Source organism: Lycorma delicatula, chromosome 8, assembly GCF_047948215.1.
Source record: "Lycorma delicatula isolate Av1 chromosome 8, ASM4794821v1, whole genome shotgun sequence".
Taxonomy (NCBI): Eukaryota; Metazoa; Arthropoda; class Insecta; order Hemiptera; family Fulgoridae; genus Lycorma; species Lycorma delicatula.
The window spans coordinates 92,010,298-92,026,437 of NC_134462.1; the positions used below are offsets into that span (position 1 = coordinate 92,010,298).

Consider the following 16,140-nt stretch of genomic DNA (forward strand, 5'->3'; position numbering starts at 1 on the left):
TCAGTTACATATGAAAAGAACAAACAATAAAAACAACACAATTAATTTTTGAACATGACCTTAAAGAAATAGGACAGTACAAAGATATATGCGTATAAATCACAACATCCAAATTTTACAAATAGCATATAAAAACTGAAAATTTAATACACTTGAAAATATGAAATTTATAAACATAAACGTAAGTTTGTGAAAATAACGTCTTAAACTAATACAACAAATATCATCTACAATACCAGGTATTCAAAAATTAATATCGAGATCTTAGTTTATTATATTTCTTGAATGACATTAGTTGAGGCTTGAATCAAAGAGTAAAAATGACAGTTTTAGTTGCAGAGTTATTACTCCTTTGCTTTACATGTAATTCATTACTGTAAGTTAAAGTTACAAATGCTATTAGAAAAGTCAAAGATATATTAAATATTTTTAAAATCTCAATATTCTTTTTAATACACCCTAGATTTTAACTACATATTAAACTTGGCCATACTAATCACTTAATAACAGGTGAGATCAACAACACAGCCACTTTTAACACCAAAAATTAAAATCATGGAGTTGTATAGAAAAAAAAATCTTCTGAAAGCGTAAAAATGACAGTTTTAGTTGCAGAGTTATTACTCCTTTGTTTTACATGTAATTCATTACTGTAAGTTAAAGTTACAAAAGCTATTAGAAAAGTCAAAGATATATTAAATATTTTTAAAATCTCAATATTCTTTTTAATACACCCTAGATTTTAACTACATATTAAACTTGGCCATACTAATCACTTAATAACAGGTGAAATCAACAACACAGCCACTTTTAACACCAAAAATTAAAATCATGAAGTTGTATAGAAAAAAAAATCTTCTGAAAGCAAATTTACATTTACTGACAATGTAAGCAGTTTTTAAATTATTTTTTTTTATAAAGAACGTGGATAATTAATATGTAAACTGTATAACTCTTGGTGAGGCAAACAATGAGAAATACATTGCTTATGACATGGCAAATTATGAAGACACAGATGAAGCGATTAAGATGAGAATAAGATGAATGATTAGAGCGATAATAATAGATAAAAAGAAAATTAATAGTTTAGAGGAATGATGAAGGTGGGTTTTACTGATGAAAGATGCAGGGATGGTTGGAACATTGAAATAAAAGAATGAAAAGTAAGATTAAGAAGTTGAAAATAATGAAAAAAAGAGAGAAAGCTTAAAGTCAAGGTAGCAAAGAATCTCAGAGAGAGAGAGAGATAGAGTTGGGGAAGTGAGAAGCCCAGAATAGAGAAAAATGGGAAAATGGACATTGTCATATAACAACATGGGATTTGGTGAAGATAAAAAAGATAGACTTTTTTCAGAATTAAAACAAATTTGCTCATGCTGATGAACATAAAATAATTATTATGAGGGAAGAAAAATATATTTCTGATTGAGAGATACTCTAGATCACAAATGACTATAAAACTCATAATTACTAATATCCTAATAGCTTTATTTTTCAAATTGTCATGTGCCCATTATCACTTACAAAAATCAGACACAGAATCATCAATATTTTTTAAAAAATATTATAATAATGTTTGAGTTTTTTAATTCAATATTTTTTATGTAAAAATGTTTGTAATTTACCAAAACTTTAATTTGATATTTTCTTCCATCAGTTTCATACAGTAATGATTTTTTCAGTTTTAAAAGATAGTATCTACTAGCCACTATTATGGTATTTTCAAATTGACTAATACTGAATGTCACTGACATGAATTGTTACGTAACTAGTCATTAAAAATTTGTGCATCTGTTCTAGAGTTAAAAAGTAAAAAACAAACATCTCTACATTCATATAATCAACAAAATCTGTTGAAAATTTTAACTGAAGCTATAAAACATACAGAAAAATTTAACAATAATTTATTAAGTTTTAAAAGTAAACTGAATTTTTATACATAATATACAAACCTCAATTGTTTTTTCAAAATATAAAAATGCAAGAGAAGTTGATTTAGCAGAAGCAAGACTTTCACCATACTGTCCTCTAACAGCAACAAGTCGCTGCTCTAACTGATCAATATTATCATGTATTTGACTTAAATCAGTATCAAACTGACATAGCTGTTGTAACTGTTCTAACATTAAACGACGTTCTGTCCATGCACGTTCCCAAGCACTACGTTTTTCCTCCATTATTCGTTTAACAGTCCAAATATCTCTTTCTCTACTCGTCTCTGGCTCCTAAAAATAAAAAACAATAATTTTATACATTAAAATAAAAATCAGTATTACAAAGAGAATTTATGGTATTGTTGAGGGAGTTATTGATTGCATAACTAAAACTTTTTTCTTTTTGTTTTGTTTAGAACGATGCCTACGAAACCGATCAGCCTTGGCATAAATTATGAAATTTTAAAATAAAAACAGCAGAATCTCTTGATCCAGAGCTTAGTTGGTTAAATTCAAGGTGTGAATTAATTTTAAAAGACAGAGTTAAAGAAATTTTATATAACAGAATTGTAAGTTGAGCCAATTTTTCTTTTATGAAAGAAAAGATCTTTCACAAAACAGGAATTAAAAGATTTACATCTTTTATTAGTTTAAAGTAAATAATAAAAAATACTGCACTGAATTATTCTTATAAGTTTTTTTCATTTTATACATCCTTTAAGTGTAAGAAATTGATTAATTATACATTATGAGTATGTTCATTTAAACTAGACACACAGTATTTGTCATGCATGTTTTATCATATAGTGCAAAACTTTACAGACACCATTTTTAAACAGTTTATACATAATCGTAATAACAGAAATTATCTATACGCAGATCAGAATAGAAAACTTAATTTAAACCTACCAGTTAATATAATAAGCTTTTCAAATCCATTGATTCATCAATTATAATATACAGGTAATCGATTATCATTATTAAAAACAAAAGCTGACAGTTGTAATGATCAACTAATTTGGATCAATTGATTATCAGTTTTTACATATAATAGTGGTAATGCATTAACTGATAAATCTTTTATAATTGTTTAAGAATCCATAGATTTAAAAAACTTATATAAATTAGTTGGTTTATGTATGGTTTATATGAGCAATGGAAAAAATATTTGGACAAGTATAATGGATGTAATGTAGTCATGTGAAGCTGATAGAATTAACAAAATGTAAAAAAAAAAAATATATTTATTCCTGTTATTTTTTAGTATTCCTCATATATATGTATATATATATACATGTTTTTACTGGACATTTGGATACATCATAATTTGTAAAAAAAAAAGATTTCAAATTTCCCCAAGGTAAGACAGAATGAAATACCAGAAAGAATCTCTTAATGAGTTTAATGTACTAATTTTATATTTATAAATAATTTCCATCCAAACCAAACTCAAGCTTAGAACTTCAGTTTACAAGCCAGAAAAGCTAACCACTACTCCACAAAGGCAGATAACATGAACTGATTGAATTAGCAATAAATGGACTTCTTTTATCTTTTTGATTGTAGTATCCATTCATACAAGCCATATGAAAATTAGTCAATCCATTGTTAGCTTACATAGTGTTGCAAATAAGTAATGAGAATGATTTTTTCCCAGAACAATTTTAAGAAACGCGCCAAATGAGGTAACCATTTCACCTACTAGATTGTGCTGAACACGCAGAAGCTTCGATCATGTCGATAATTCAGTCAATGCATGCACAGCAGCTGTGAATGTAACATTGTGCAAGTAGCAGTGGTCAAACACAGCATAATGGATCAAAGAGCGGTGATAAAAGTTTAATGTAAATTAGGAAAAACGGCATCAGAAGTTTACAAAGGTGTTTTAAGTCGACCCACAGACAAAATGATAGAGTATGGAATGACATAGAACATTGTCAAGGAGGCAGAAGAAACTCAGGTTGCAAAAAATTATGCATCAAGATGATGGTGATTGTTTTTTCTATGCTTCTGGAGTTATCTATCTAGGGTGACATTCATGTCACCCTGAGGGCACAACAGTGACCAAAGAGTACTACTTAGGAGTCATTCAACGTCTCTTTGCTTGCATGCATCGTGTCAGAATGCATCTGTTCCAGAGCAAGAGTTGGGTTCTTCTGCATGACAATGCACCGACTCACTGCATACTACCCATGAAACAGTTTTTACCATCAAAACAGATCTGTGTGCTCAAACACCCACTCTATTCGCCTGATTTGGCAACTGCAGATTTTTTCTATTTCTGAAAATTAAATGTGCTTTAAAAGAAGAATGTTTCAGTGACACTGAGGACATCCAATGTCCTGTGACTAACAGATTGAAGGAGGTACAAAATCAGGATTTCCGCATTCTTTCGACAACTTGTATGATCGATGTAAACATTGTGTGGAGGTTCAAGGGGATTATTTTGAATCCATGTAACTGCAAAATTAAAATAAAGTTCTTGGTTTTGATGTAATACTAGTTGTCTCATTATTACTTATTTGATATACTGTGTTGGACCAACAAGGTTAAACAAATACTGATGTAAAACATATTGCAAATGAATGCAATAATTGCAAAAATGAAACTCCAAATTAAATTGAAGTCAAATATTTTTTATGCAATTCTGATCTTATTTACAGTATTAATTTAAACCATATTCTTAGTTTAAAAAATGTACATCCATATTTAAATAAAATGGTAAATAACAAATATTGTAGAAAACATACTTGCTGTTTAATTTTATTAATAATCTGCTGACTTTCGGCAAGGGTAAATTTAAAAAGTTCCATAATTGCTTGTCTAGAAGCATCGTGTTCTTTCAACAATTTTTCCACTTCTTCAAGATTAGTTTTTAGTTGAGTTGAACCATATTCTGTTTCTAATCCTTCAACTGTTCTCTCCAACTATAAATTAAAAAAAGATAAGTACAAGAAAATTATAAAAATACTGCTTTAATTATTATTTTTATAACTTTGCGCTGCTAAAATATGAAAGATTATATTATAGTTTTGTTAAATTATAATATATATTTTATTGTTTTTTACTTATACTACAGTAGTTATTATTATAAAGTTGTTTTGTTTCCATCAATTTTATTTGTAGACATTTATTTTTAACCACGTTTAGTAAGAAAACAGCAAAAAACTGTAGGTTTTTTATAAATTGGTTTTTATTTAAAAACAATTATAAGATACACTGGGCATTAGGAAAAAGAGATAACTATTTTTAAAAATGTTTCTTTCACTAAAAAAAATTTCTTAAAGACATTATTATTTTTTGATAGTGTAGCAATTTTCTACACAACTTTTCTGGATGTCTTGGGTTTCCCGATGTTTCTGGGATATATCTATTAGCATTTTCAAATATCAGAGACATAGAGAGGTAAGTTTGTCAAGGGCATCTGCATCATCATCATACTGTGATGGGAAGGCTTTATGATAACCGATCCAATCTGCTTTTTCAATAATCCATCTCCGTGGCCTTTTATTCACTTTGCAACCGACACCAAAAGCTATAATAATTGGCCTGTGGTCACTGACATGAAGGTCATCACAAGCAGATCAATTAAAACGAGGGAGTAAATTTAATGAGCATAAGGAGAGGTCGATGTTTGACAGTGTACAAGATGATGAGGACATGAATGTGTATGACCCATCATTCAGTAGACAAAGGTCCAAATCTTGTCAAACTCTGTTTATCACATTTCCTTGAGAGGAGCAGAAAGATGAGCTCCAGGAAATATGGAGGGCATTGATGAAGTCTCCTACTATTAACGACGGTGATGGAATTTGCATGGAGATTTGAAATTTCTATGGCATTGAACTCAGAGTTCGGTGAGAGATACAAGTTGCAGATATGCAATTTAAAGGGAACTGAGATTTTTACAGCAACAACAGGAATGAAGGTAGCTAGTTGTAGTCTTGTAGCCGACACCTCATTCTGCATGAAAATAGCAGCACCACCACTCTCTACTATCTACAATATAGTTGTATCTCTCACAGGTATAGCCTCTGAGTGTTACTGCATCTTGTTGTAATAGAACGTTTCTTGGAAGCACATAATTAATGGTTCCTGTGCATGCATAAACACTCTTAACATCTTCAATGTGGGACCTAAGACCTCTAACGTTCCACTGAATAATGCTCATAAATGTAGTTAGATACAGAAATACAGATAAATATATATGAAAGAATTAGTTGTAGGTGATTCGGTTTTTCTTTTTCCAATTTTTTGTTTTAAAAAACTCCAATACCCTGGGATCGGGCAGTTCCTCTACCATATCCTCCATTAGATATGGTGTTGGAGGGGGAGATTTAGAAAAATGGGGAGTTGCAGACATCCCAGAGGAGGTAGTTGGGTTGGCTCCCTTAACAGGGAGCTTATTTGGTGGCTTATCACCAGCTGTATTTACGTCTGTCCGTAAAGGTAAAACTTAAGGGAAATCTTTCTTTTCAGAAAGATCCCACTAGTGCTAGTTACACTAGCTGTAACTACAGACTTCTTATTTATCTTCATTAACTCAGAAATAGTTGCAGTAAGTGAAGTAACCTGATCAAATAACACCTGACCAACCTTTTTCAGCTCTCTGCAGGATCTGCACTGTTGATTGCCTGCATTTAAAGGAGCTTTATTTGATGTTGCAGTAGCAAAAGAGACATCTGGTTTAACAAGGTTTTGAGAGCTAAGTATCTTTTTATATTCCCTTCAGGCGGCTGGGAAAGAAATCTTTTGCTCAGTAAAGATTTTTAGCAATAGCTTCTTTTCTTTAAAAGTTGAGCAATCTCAAGATCGAGCTGAATGTGTTTCACCACAGTTAGCATATTTTTCTTCTTCCTGGCAGTTGGTGTCGTTATGACCTTCTTTTGCACATCGAGCATACAAATTGTAGTTTTGGAACAAAAAATTCTGGTACGGCCATACCCTTGGCACTGGAAATAGCATCGTGGGTTAGGGATGAAAGGTTGCAACCGAACTGACAGGTAACCCACTTTAATCTTCTCTGGTGGTACAGGAAGATTAAAAGTTAATGTAAAAGATGGTACAGGTTCTTCCATTCTGTTCTGTCGTTTCTTTATTCTTTTCACCTCCACAACTTCCTGGTTATGAAGTTCATCAGCAATTTCATTTACATCCATCTCCAGAAGGTTGTGGCAAAAATTACTCCCCGGCTGGTATTTAGTGTCTTGTGGCACATCACATTTATGTTTACACCGTCCATATTGCTGCTGAGACAGGGAGAAACTCTGCTTATCATTAAAAGTTTCTATCAGAATCATTCCGTCTCATAGTTTTCTGATGTTCTTCGGAGAACCAATAAAACTGGTTACAAATTTGTTAATCAGGAAAGGCAAAACCTTTTGGAGGGAGCCAGCCTCCTGATTAATCAGAAGAATAACAAAACGAATATTCTTATATTTTAGATTTGATTCTTTAGAATTCAGTATACTCTCTTCTGCAGTAATATTATCCTTGTCAGACAAAGCTGACCGAGACCTTTTCACTAGACTAAAATTGGTCATTAACAATCATAGGATTTATTTATGGACTTGAAATTTTGGTTCCACAAGTACCGGCGATATAACAGACCACTCCAGCAGAGCGCACGCATACTAGAGCTAAATGCAACTGGGTTCACCCAGGTGCCCAGAGGACATCATTCGAGCCATTCACCCATCTGCATGATAGTTTCCACCTTGGGTTACGGTTGCGTTTCTTAACATGTCGCAACATCATCGAGTGTAAATGTAAGAAGAAACAGTGTACGATGTTGTGTGGTTGTGATTATATAAGGATACATGTTGTAATTTGTGCAGTGTTCTTAGTGTAGTGTATGTGTATAGTGTTCTGCCGCTCTGGGTGCAGTTGGAAGAAAGGCTGCAGGAAGGCTAGAGCGTGGGAATGCCAACCCCCAAAGTCTTAAAAAGTAAGACTCCCAGTTGGGGAATTACACACTCGAGAGTGTGTAATTAAAAACCTTATTAAAAACTGGTTTAAGTCTATGAAAATTTCTTGTTGAAGTCATTAAAATAAAAACAAATTAAATTATCTGATTCACCACACATGCATACACACACACACACACACACACACACACACACACACACACACACACACACACACATACACACACACACTCCTATGCATACACACACACACACACACACACACACTCCTATGCACACACACACACACACACTCCTATGCACACACACACACACACACTCCTATGCACACACACACACACACACACACACACACACACACACACACACACACACACACACACACACACACACACACACACACACACACTCCTACGCATACAAAATATCAATTAAAAAAAAAAATAAATAAATTACCTCTGTTAAGTTCTTAAAGAAAGAAATAAGCATCTCTAGAAGAATCTGATACTCTGTTATAATTGTTTGTAATTTTTGTTGCAATTCTTTTAATCTAATGATTACTGTATCATCTCTATTTGCTATTTCACCTGTAAACAAAAAAAAAAAAAATTAACATAGAATAATTAAAAAAATAAATGTCTTCTAGTAACTTTCAAGGCATAATATTATCATCTCAAGAGGCACAAGAAAGTCCATTTTAAAGATAAGTGGATGATAATGTACGAGTATAATAAAAACAATTATTTTTTCCAAAGAAAAAATATAAATAATTTAAAAAAAATTTATTTCAAAAATTATTTGAGATTTTAGGTAAAATTAAATTACTTTGAATTCAAAATACTGACCAAGATTAAAAAAAAAATGAAATAAAACCTTGCCCGTGTTGAAATACCTGATACAGTTTTTGTTCTACAGTAAGCTTCTTCAGAGACTGCAATTAATAGTTGTAGGAATTGGCTCTGAATAATTACTCTATATTAACAAACCACCAACTGCACATAAATATTTTCATTGAAGAACAAAATTTTCTTATTGATGTAAGACCTGGTGAGAACTTAATCATTAGACAACCTTAAATGCTTGCTATTTCATATAACATTAAAAATACACTTAAACAAATTAAAACTGTCTGAAAGTTGATTGGTCACCCATAATTATACTGCATAACTATGTTATTTCTTTATTTCCATAGCTTGTTTTCTTTTCTTTTAGTTTGATTTATTGTCTTTTTTAGTTCAATAATTTTTTTTTTGGCAGTCATATTTTTTTAATTTTTATAATTGGTTTTATTATATAATACTTTTTAGAGATCATCGAGAAAAATTCATGAGTCAAAAACTTATGGATATAATGTATTTAAAGTACTGAGCCAAATGAGGAAAGTGTAAACATTTCAATTTATTTATTTAATTGGCGTATACCAATCAAAACTTACAGATTTCTCAAACAATTGAGTTCGTTCCTCGACAGACTTTTTATTGTGCAGTCATATAGCAATTTTCTGGGATCCAAACAACTAATGGCTATACTCTCCAGTTGTCTCACACAACTCAGTGCTACACAGGCCTGTCCCTTGGCAAAGATGTAAGCGCTCAGATTTACAATAACTCTATCTAGGGTACTCTCTTGCAGTAAGCTCAATTATAATTCAGCAATTGTTTTTTTCCGGACTGATTATTCGTGAGAAGATGCCATGAATTATCCCCCAAAAAAATGAAATACTACAATTAGAAGAATTTAAAACCATTCAGAAAACTAACTATATCTTATCTAGATTTATTTCATTATTAACTAAGGTTTAAACAAGTATCTCACTTAATTATGTACATTAGTGACCATTAACCATGCAAATCTATCAAAATAATTAAACTTTTCATCTAAATATTATACTTTGTAAAAAAGTAAGTGAAAAAACCATCAAATTAGCAGCCATACATGGAACAAGTACTTTTACTTTTTAGAAATGGAGAAACCACTCTAATTCACATTACAATCTAAGGCCCAGAATAACTAACAGGATTATAATCCAGGTTTAGAAATATTTATTATATTACACACAACGTAAAAAAAGTTAAATAATAAATTAGTATTCCTTCTTTTTTTATAATTTTAAAGTACTTCAAAACATATATTTTTTTAAATACGCTGTACTACATTTTTATTTATCAGCTTAAACAAACATACAAGAAAGTAACAATTTACTTAAAAATTAATTTTTCATTATCGACTTTAAAAGTATCCTGTAATTTTAAAATCAAAAAGTAACAAAAATAATAATTAACTATTAAAAAAATATAGTATCTGAAATGATTATTTTACCTTTCCCAATAAGATCTTCAGCTGTTTGTATCCTAAGTTGTATTTCAGACTGTGCTCTTTTAACTTCAGGTAATACTGTTGCTAATTTCAATTCAAGATCACTTGTTATCAGTTTGGCACTTGATGACTCTTCATTTAACACAGGATACAGTTGAGCATCCAAACGAGATATCCAATCTACTGTCTAAATAAACATACACAAAACTTACAATCCATAAAATTAAAAATTAAAAAAATTATTAAAAAAATTAAAAAAAGAAACTTACAATCCATATTTGATATGGTCCTAAAATTGTGTAAAATAATACATTTCCCCTTTCTATTTTCTTTCAAACTTCAGAAAAATTATTTTATTTTTGTACATAATTAAAAATAGAACAGAGTAACTAAACTAAAATAAAATAGTCAATATTTAAATATATATATATATATATATATGATAGATTATTTTTAGTTGACACCAATGAAATGTTACAATCACTTGCCATATTTTTAGTTTGCATCAATGATGCCTTATGACCGCTTGCTCCATGTATGTTACATTCTACGTAATCCAATCATGGTTCAACATTTTTTTTTTTGTGAAAACTGTAGCATTAATTTAAAATTAGTTTGTAATAATCTGCATTAAAAAATTAAAATTACTTAAGATCTAATATTTGTTAAATACAAAAATGATTTTTTAATGCAGTTTCATAACTTTGGTTTAGAAACTTCAATTTTTTAATAATTAAAAATGTTTAAAATATTCTGATTTTTACTGGGATTTTTTTACCTTCTTTGTGCATTACCAGAATATTTCTGTAGATCTTTTACAAGCATATCATGTTTATTGTATGTTTTGTTTACAGTATGTGAACATGTTATATTACAAGAGTTATTGCATCTGTAAGGCCTATTTCATTTATTACATAAAAACATATATGAGTATAAGGACATACAATTAATTGTTTATGTGATACGGAATAAGAGATTTTTTAACATCTTGTTGAGTAATCATTGTTACCAATTTAATAAGAATAATTAGTAATCTGACATATTCAGAAGTTAATGTATTTCAAGCTGCCATGTTCAATAATTAACAGTTTCTTACATAATTGAAATTAAGGAACACACCAATATATTCCATTTTAAAACTACATTAAAAGAGAACACATCTCATTTTTTCCTGATAGTTATCAGGATTATGACACAACAAAAATTCAATTGCTAAGAGAATTTATAATAATAGAGAACATTCAAAAACTTACAAAAAAATTTAAATCTAAAACCAGACAGCCATTTAGATTATTAAACACTCATCATTAGATACTGAGGAATTAGTATTTTAAAAAACCAGTAAAGTTGCATAACTTTCCCAGCTTTGCTCTTATAAGATTTTTATTTCAAGTAAGTTGTAGGATGTTTTTAAGATTATTGACTTAATTATGCAATATTTACAATGAAAAATCAAAATTTCAGTAAAAAAGTCCAATCTGTTTTTACATTAAAATAATTATCCAGTATTAAAAGTAAAATTGCTAAAATAAATCAGATTTTTAGTAAATATATTTACTTTTTTAAAAAGTTCCTGTGTTGTCTATATTAATAGCAGTTACAGTTAGATTTTCAATTTTGAAAATAAAGTTTAAAAGATTGATATTTTAAGTTTGAATCCCATTAGTTTCCTTAAAAATCCTTATACAATTATTTTAAAGCAAATATTTATGTATACGCGAATGGCATAGTTCTTTTTCTTCCACCAAACAATTTTTTTTTTTGTTGGACAATTTGGGTGGACAAGTTATTTTGTCAAACCAATTTGTAATTGATTTTCAGTGATCTATTTTTTACTAGAACCTAACCTGGTTGTTTATGTTACTGTGTGGATCTGTGAATGATATTTGCATTCTAGATAAATTTTCTTTAAAATGTTTTAACTCAATGGAAAGTCAAGCAATAAATGCAACATTGGATGGATTCATCTAATTGACAAATTCCCATCAGGCTTGGAAATACAATTATCTGCATTGTCAATGGTGTATTTGTTAAAAAAGGATTATAAGAAGATCTTATAATGGATTTATTTGATATATCAATAACAATAAAAGCATGAAAAATACACATAGTCTATATTTGCTTATGATATAACATATCTCCCAATAACAGTGATATATTATGCTTATGTGCATCAAAGTTTACAATAAACCAAATGGCATTGCACTGCATATTAATGGGTTGGAGACAATCTGACAGTATTTCTGGACATAGTACTCTTACATCAAATATTTCTACAGATATCTTAAAATAGTGAAATTCAAAGAATGAGTCTTTTCTCAAAAAATAAACTTAATATGCAAATGGTAGTATCAAATGAACAAAAAAAAAGACAACAAATGATCCTGGCAATAGAGAAAAATATGGAAATTGGAAATATATAACTTATTTCTAAACCTGAAGAATAAAATGAAGTATATTAAATTTTTTATTAACAACTAAAACACAATTATTAAATATCAGCCTACTAATCTGCTTATGAATAACAAAAAATATTAGTAAAAATTCGAAAAACAAAGAATGTGTAGAAAATTATTCATATCTAATCAATTTTATATTTATTTGTAAAATATATTCTGCTCCACAAGCAACATGTAATTAACTCACAAACTGAAATTTAATAAATAAAAATTTCACAAATATAATAATACAATATTTATACCAATAGATTGCATAATAATTTTTTTTCTTAAATTTAAAATGAATAATAAAATAATCCTTCATTTATGAAAATAACATAAGTTTGATGTTAACAAACATCTGTTAGTTCCATGTATAAAAAAAAACCCTGTAAAACTGCACTTGAATTAATACACACCAACAATTGCAGACAAGCATAAATACACTACATAATGTGTACAAATAGTTTTAGATTTATAACTTGGTTAAGCACATGTTGCTGTCCATTTTTAAAATGTATATTTTAACATAATACTAAAATTAATTTCAGTCAAATATTTACATTTGTATTAGTTTGTTGAAAATAGTTTTCATTATTCTGAAAATAACAAAACTTCTAACAAGTTTTCAATAAACGAATGGAGTAAAAACTTCACAGTTGTTTAAAACCTATACGTTTATAAAAAATAAATAATTATCTAGTTTGCTGGAATTTTTCATAATGTTTACATTCCTTAGAAGGATCTATGAAGTTGGATCAACATGAAAAATAATGTCTTTAAGAAATGAGAATTTTACATGAAGCATAGGCATGCAATGCTGGACTAAGAAAAATTAGCTCACAGCCTCACATAATCTAATAGTTGACACAAGATATGCACAAAGATATGCATTTACAAAACATATATAATGCACAAAGAAATTTTCAACTTCTCAACAAATTTTGTAAAGAGTATCAACTGAAAATTAATGTGGATAAAATAAAAGTGACAGTATTTCATTGAGCAACCAGACAGAAACATTACAATTTACTCCAAAATAAAGGAAACAAAATGAAATTTAAAAAAGAATATACATATTTAATGACAGTCTTTAGTTTTACAGATAAATTTTATGAAGCAATGATAACCACAAATACTTTGATAACCCATTATAATAAATTATAGGACTTGATTTTATAGCAAATTATAAAAATGTCTTTTTATAAGTGTAGTACAAAACATATTAATCTATAATGCTGTAATAATATAGGCTACGTGTTACTTTCAAAATAAAAGTGCATACAAGTTCACTTTTTTAAACAAAAATGTTTAATTTGCAGCTGAACACACCAAATCATTTGTTTTAAACAGGCTTGGGAGCACAATTTCTTAAATCTGAGTTCCATATTTTAACCCAAAAAGATTTTAAAATATAAAGGAGATTTACTAGTCAGTCATATATTGTAATTATGATTTTCCTTTTTTTAGTAATGTTTCTTTTTGCTTCGTTAGCCTTCATTAGCTTAATGATTTTTTTTTTGCAAATGTATAAATGCCTGACCATTGTTTTTCAAATATCTACCTAACATAAATAATTAAAATGGAAAACAATTCAGAAAATACAGGAAAGATAAATCAGGTATCTCAGTCTAAAGAGCTGCTTAAAATTATATATGCTGAATAATTCATTAAGTAAGAGAGTTTAATTTATATGAAAAAAGAAATACCAGTAATAGTGGAAACATTTAGATCAAAGTCCTTCAGTAATGATTACAAAAGTTTTATAAGGTCTACGCTTATTACAAAATTATAAATTATGGAGTACATTTGATGTATGTGAAAAATATTTGAATATTAATGCACAGATTTCAAAACACTATCTTATCTGCAATATGGCATGACAAATCAAGTCATTAAGATTTTACATAGATAAAGAGAGGCATGTACTTGAAGGAAGAAAAGATTGAACCATTTGTAATTTCTAAGAGCTAGAAGGTGAAATACTTTTTATTGAAATTTTCAATTTGTGTTAATTTAAGGAAAAAGTACAATTAACCATATAATTTGAATTTAAACTGAAGTTTTCTGAAAAACACTAACAGCATTAAAAATAATGATCAGTTAAATAATGTATGCTAATACATAAAAGAGTTCAAATCTCAGAAGCTTTAGTTTGCTTGTTTAATTAATTGTTGACTGATACTGCTTCTGTGTTAAGTGTAAGTGAACTCAAAAATCTGTATCAGAAACTAGAAATCTTTTAATTATTATTCTGTTTTTATTATTGTTTGAATTTGATATTTTCTTACTTGATTTTTGGCTTTGATAGAAGGTAGTTATTTCATTTTTTGAATACTCAACTTTCATGTTTGTTCCATGAAGTAAATATTCATAAAGAAGACTGAAAGTAAGTTAAAAGATATTGTAATATTGTAGAATATTACAATAATATTTTAACCACAAAATAACTCTTTTGTGATTCTTCATCACTGTTGGCTTCTTATTAGGAAGCCTAAGATCCTTGATCCCTTCTTTACCACTCATTACTGGATTTGTGGGTACAGGTCTAATCCAACTACGTTCTTGAAGGTGAGATTGCCAAGACCTGAAGTACCAATAAATTTTTAGTATTTATTGGAGGGATCCCCACGATTTACAGTAACTAAAGTCCATAAATGCTTACTTCTCTTCATGGTGATGATGTAAAAATAGTAATCATATCTTACATCATCAGCCAGATACATAAAGAAGGAGTTTGTTGTATTAATTTAAAGGCAATTTTAGTGAAAAATTAAAAGGCAATTTTAAGGCCTGTTGGCATAATTTTTAATTGAAATAGAGAGAGAGGAGGAGAAACTGAAGTTAAGAAAATATACTTATTTCACTACAAATAAGAACCAGGCATCATATTTATCCAAATCTTTGCCAAAAAAGGAAAATTCTTGACAAGATACAGAAAAAGGCTATTATGACTGAAAAACAAATAGAAAAATAAATTTTAAAAACTTGCAAAATTTAAAAGAGAATTTATCTCCAACCATTATTAAACGGTCTAGGAATATATTTTTTATTTTTTATTTCTTTCACTTTTACAGAATTAATAATTAATGGAGTAATCCTAATACTAATTATAGTATTACTTAACTTAATCATACTTAATTTATATTATTTGTATAAGATGAAAGATTAGGTATATATAATTTAATATTTAATATTAGGTATAGGTATATAAAATTGTAAGGTACGTGACAATCAAACTTCTTTTAATTAAATCATAATTACTTTAAAAAAGTATCTTTTAATGCCAATTTGTACAGATGATAAATTAATTAGAATCTAAAATTTATTTTAACAATGGTCAAAATTAAAAAAATGTTTTTGAAATTTCTGAGACCAAGTGGAAATCAGTACAATTGACATTAAAGATTTACAGCTACTGCTGTTTTTTAAATATTAAAATGAAATTTAACCCAGACACACAAGATAAACAAGAGAGTTAAATTTTTAGAGAACTGCATAAATGTAGTGCAACAAAATTTACAT

General features: G+C 28.8%; 1 protein-coding gene across 3 annotated transcripts in view; it reads right to left on the minus strand.

The window, feature by feature from the left end:
* The window catches only part of zormin, a 513,722-nt gene that overhangs the window by 86,081 nt on the left and 411,501 nt on the right, over positions 1-16,140 (minus strand). For all 3 annotated transcript variants that reach the window (XM_075372750.1, XM_075372751.1, XM_075372752.1), the window contains 4 exons: positions 10,181-10,364; positions 8,318-8,448; positions 4,685-4,861; positions 1,953-2,225 (listed from right to left, as the gene is read on the minus strand). In XM_075372750.1, coding sequence (XP_075228865.1) covers positions 1,953-2,225; positions 4,685-4,861; positions 8,318-8,448; positions 10,181-10,364 — 765 coding nt within the window. The remainder of the gene's footprint in view (positions 1-1,952; positions 2,226-4,684; positions 4,862-8,317; positions 8,449-10,180; positions 10,365-16,140) is intronic.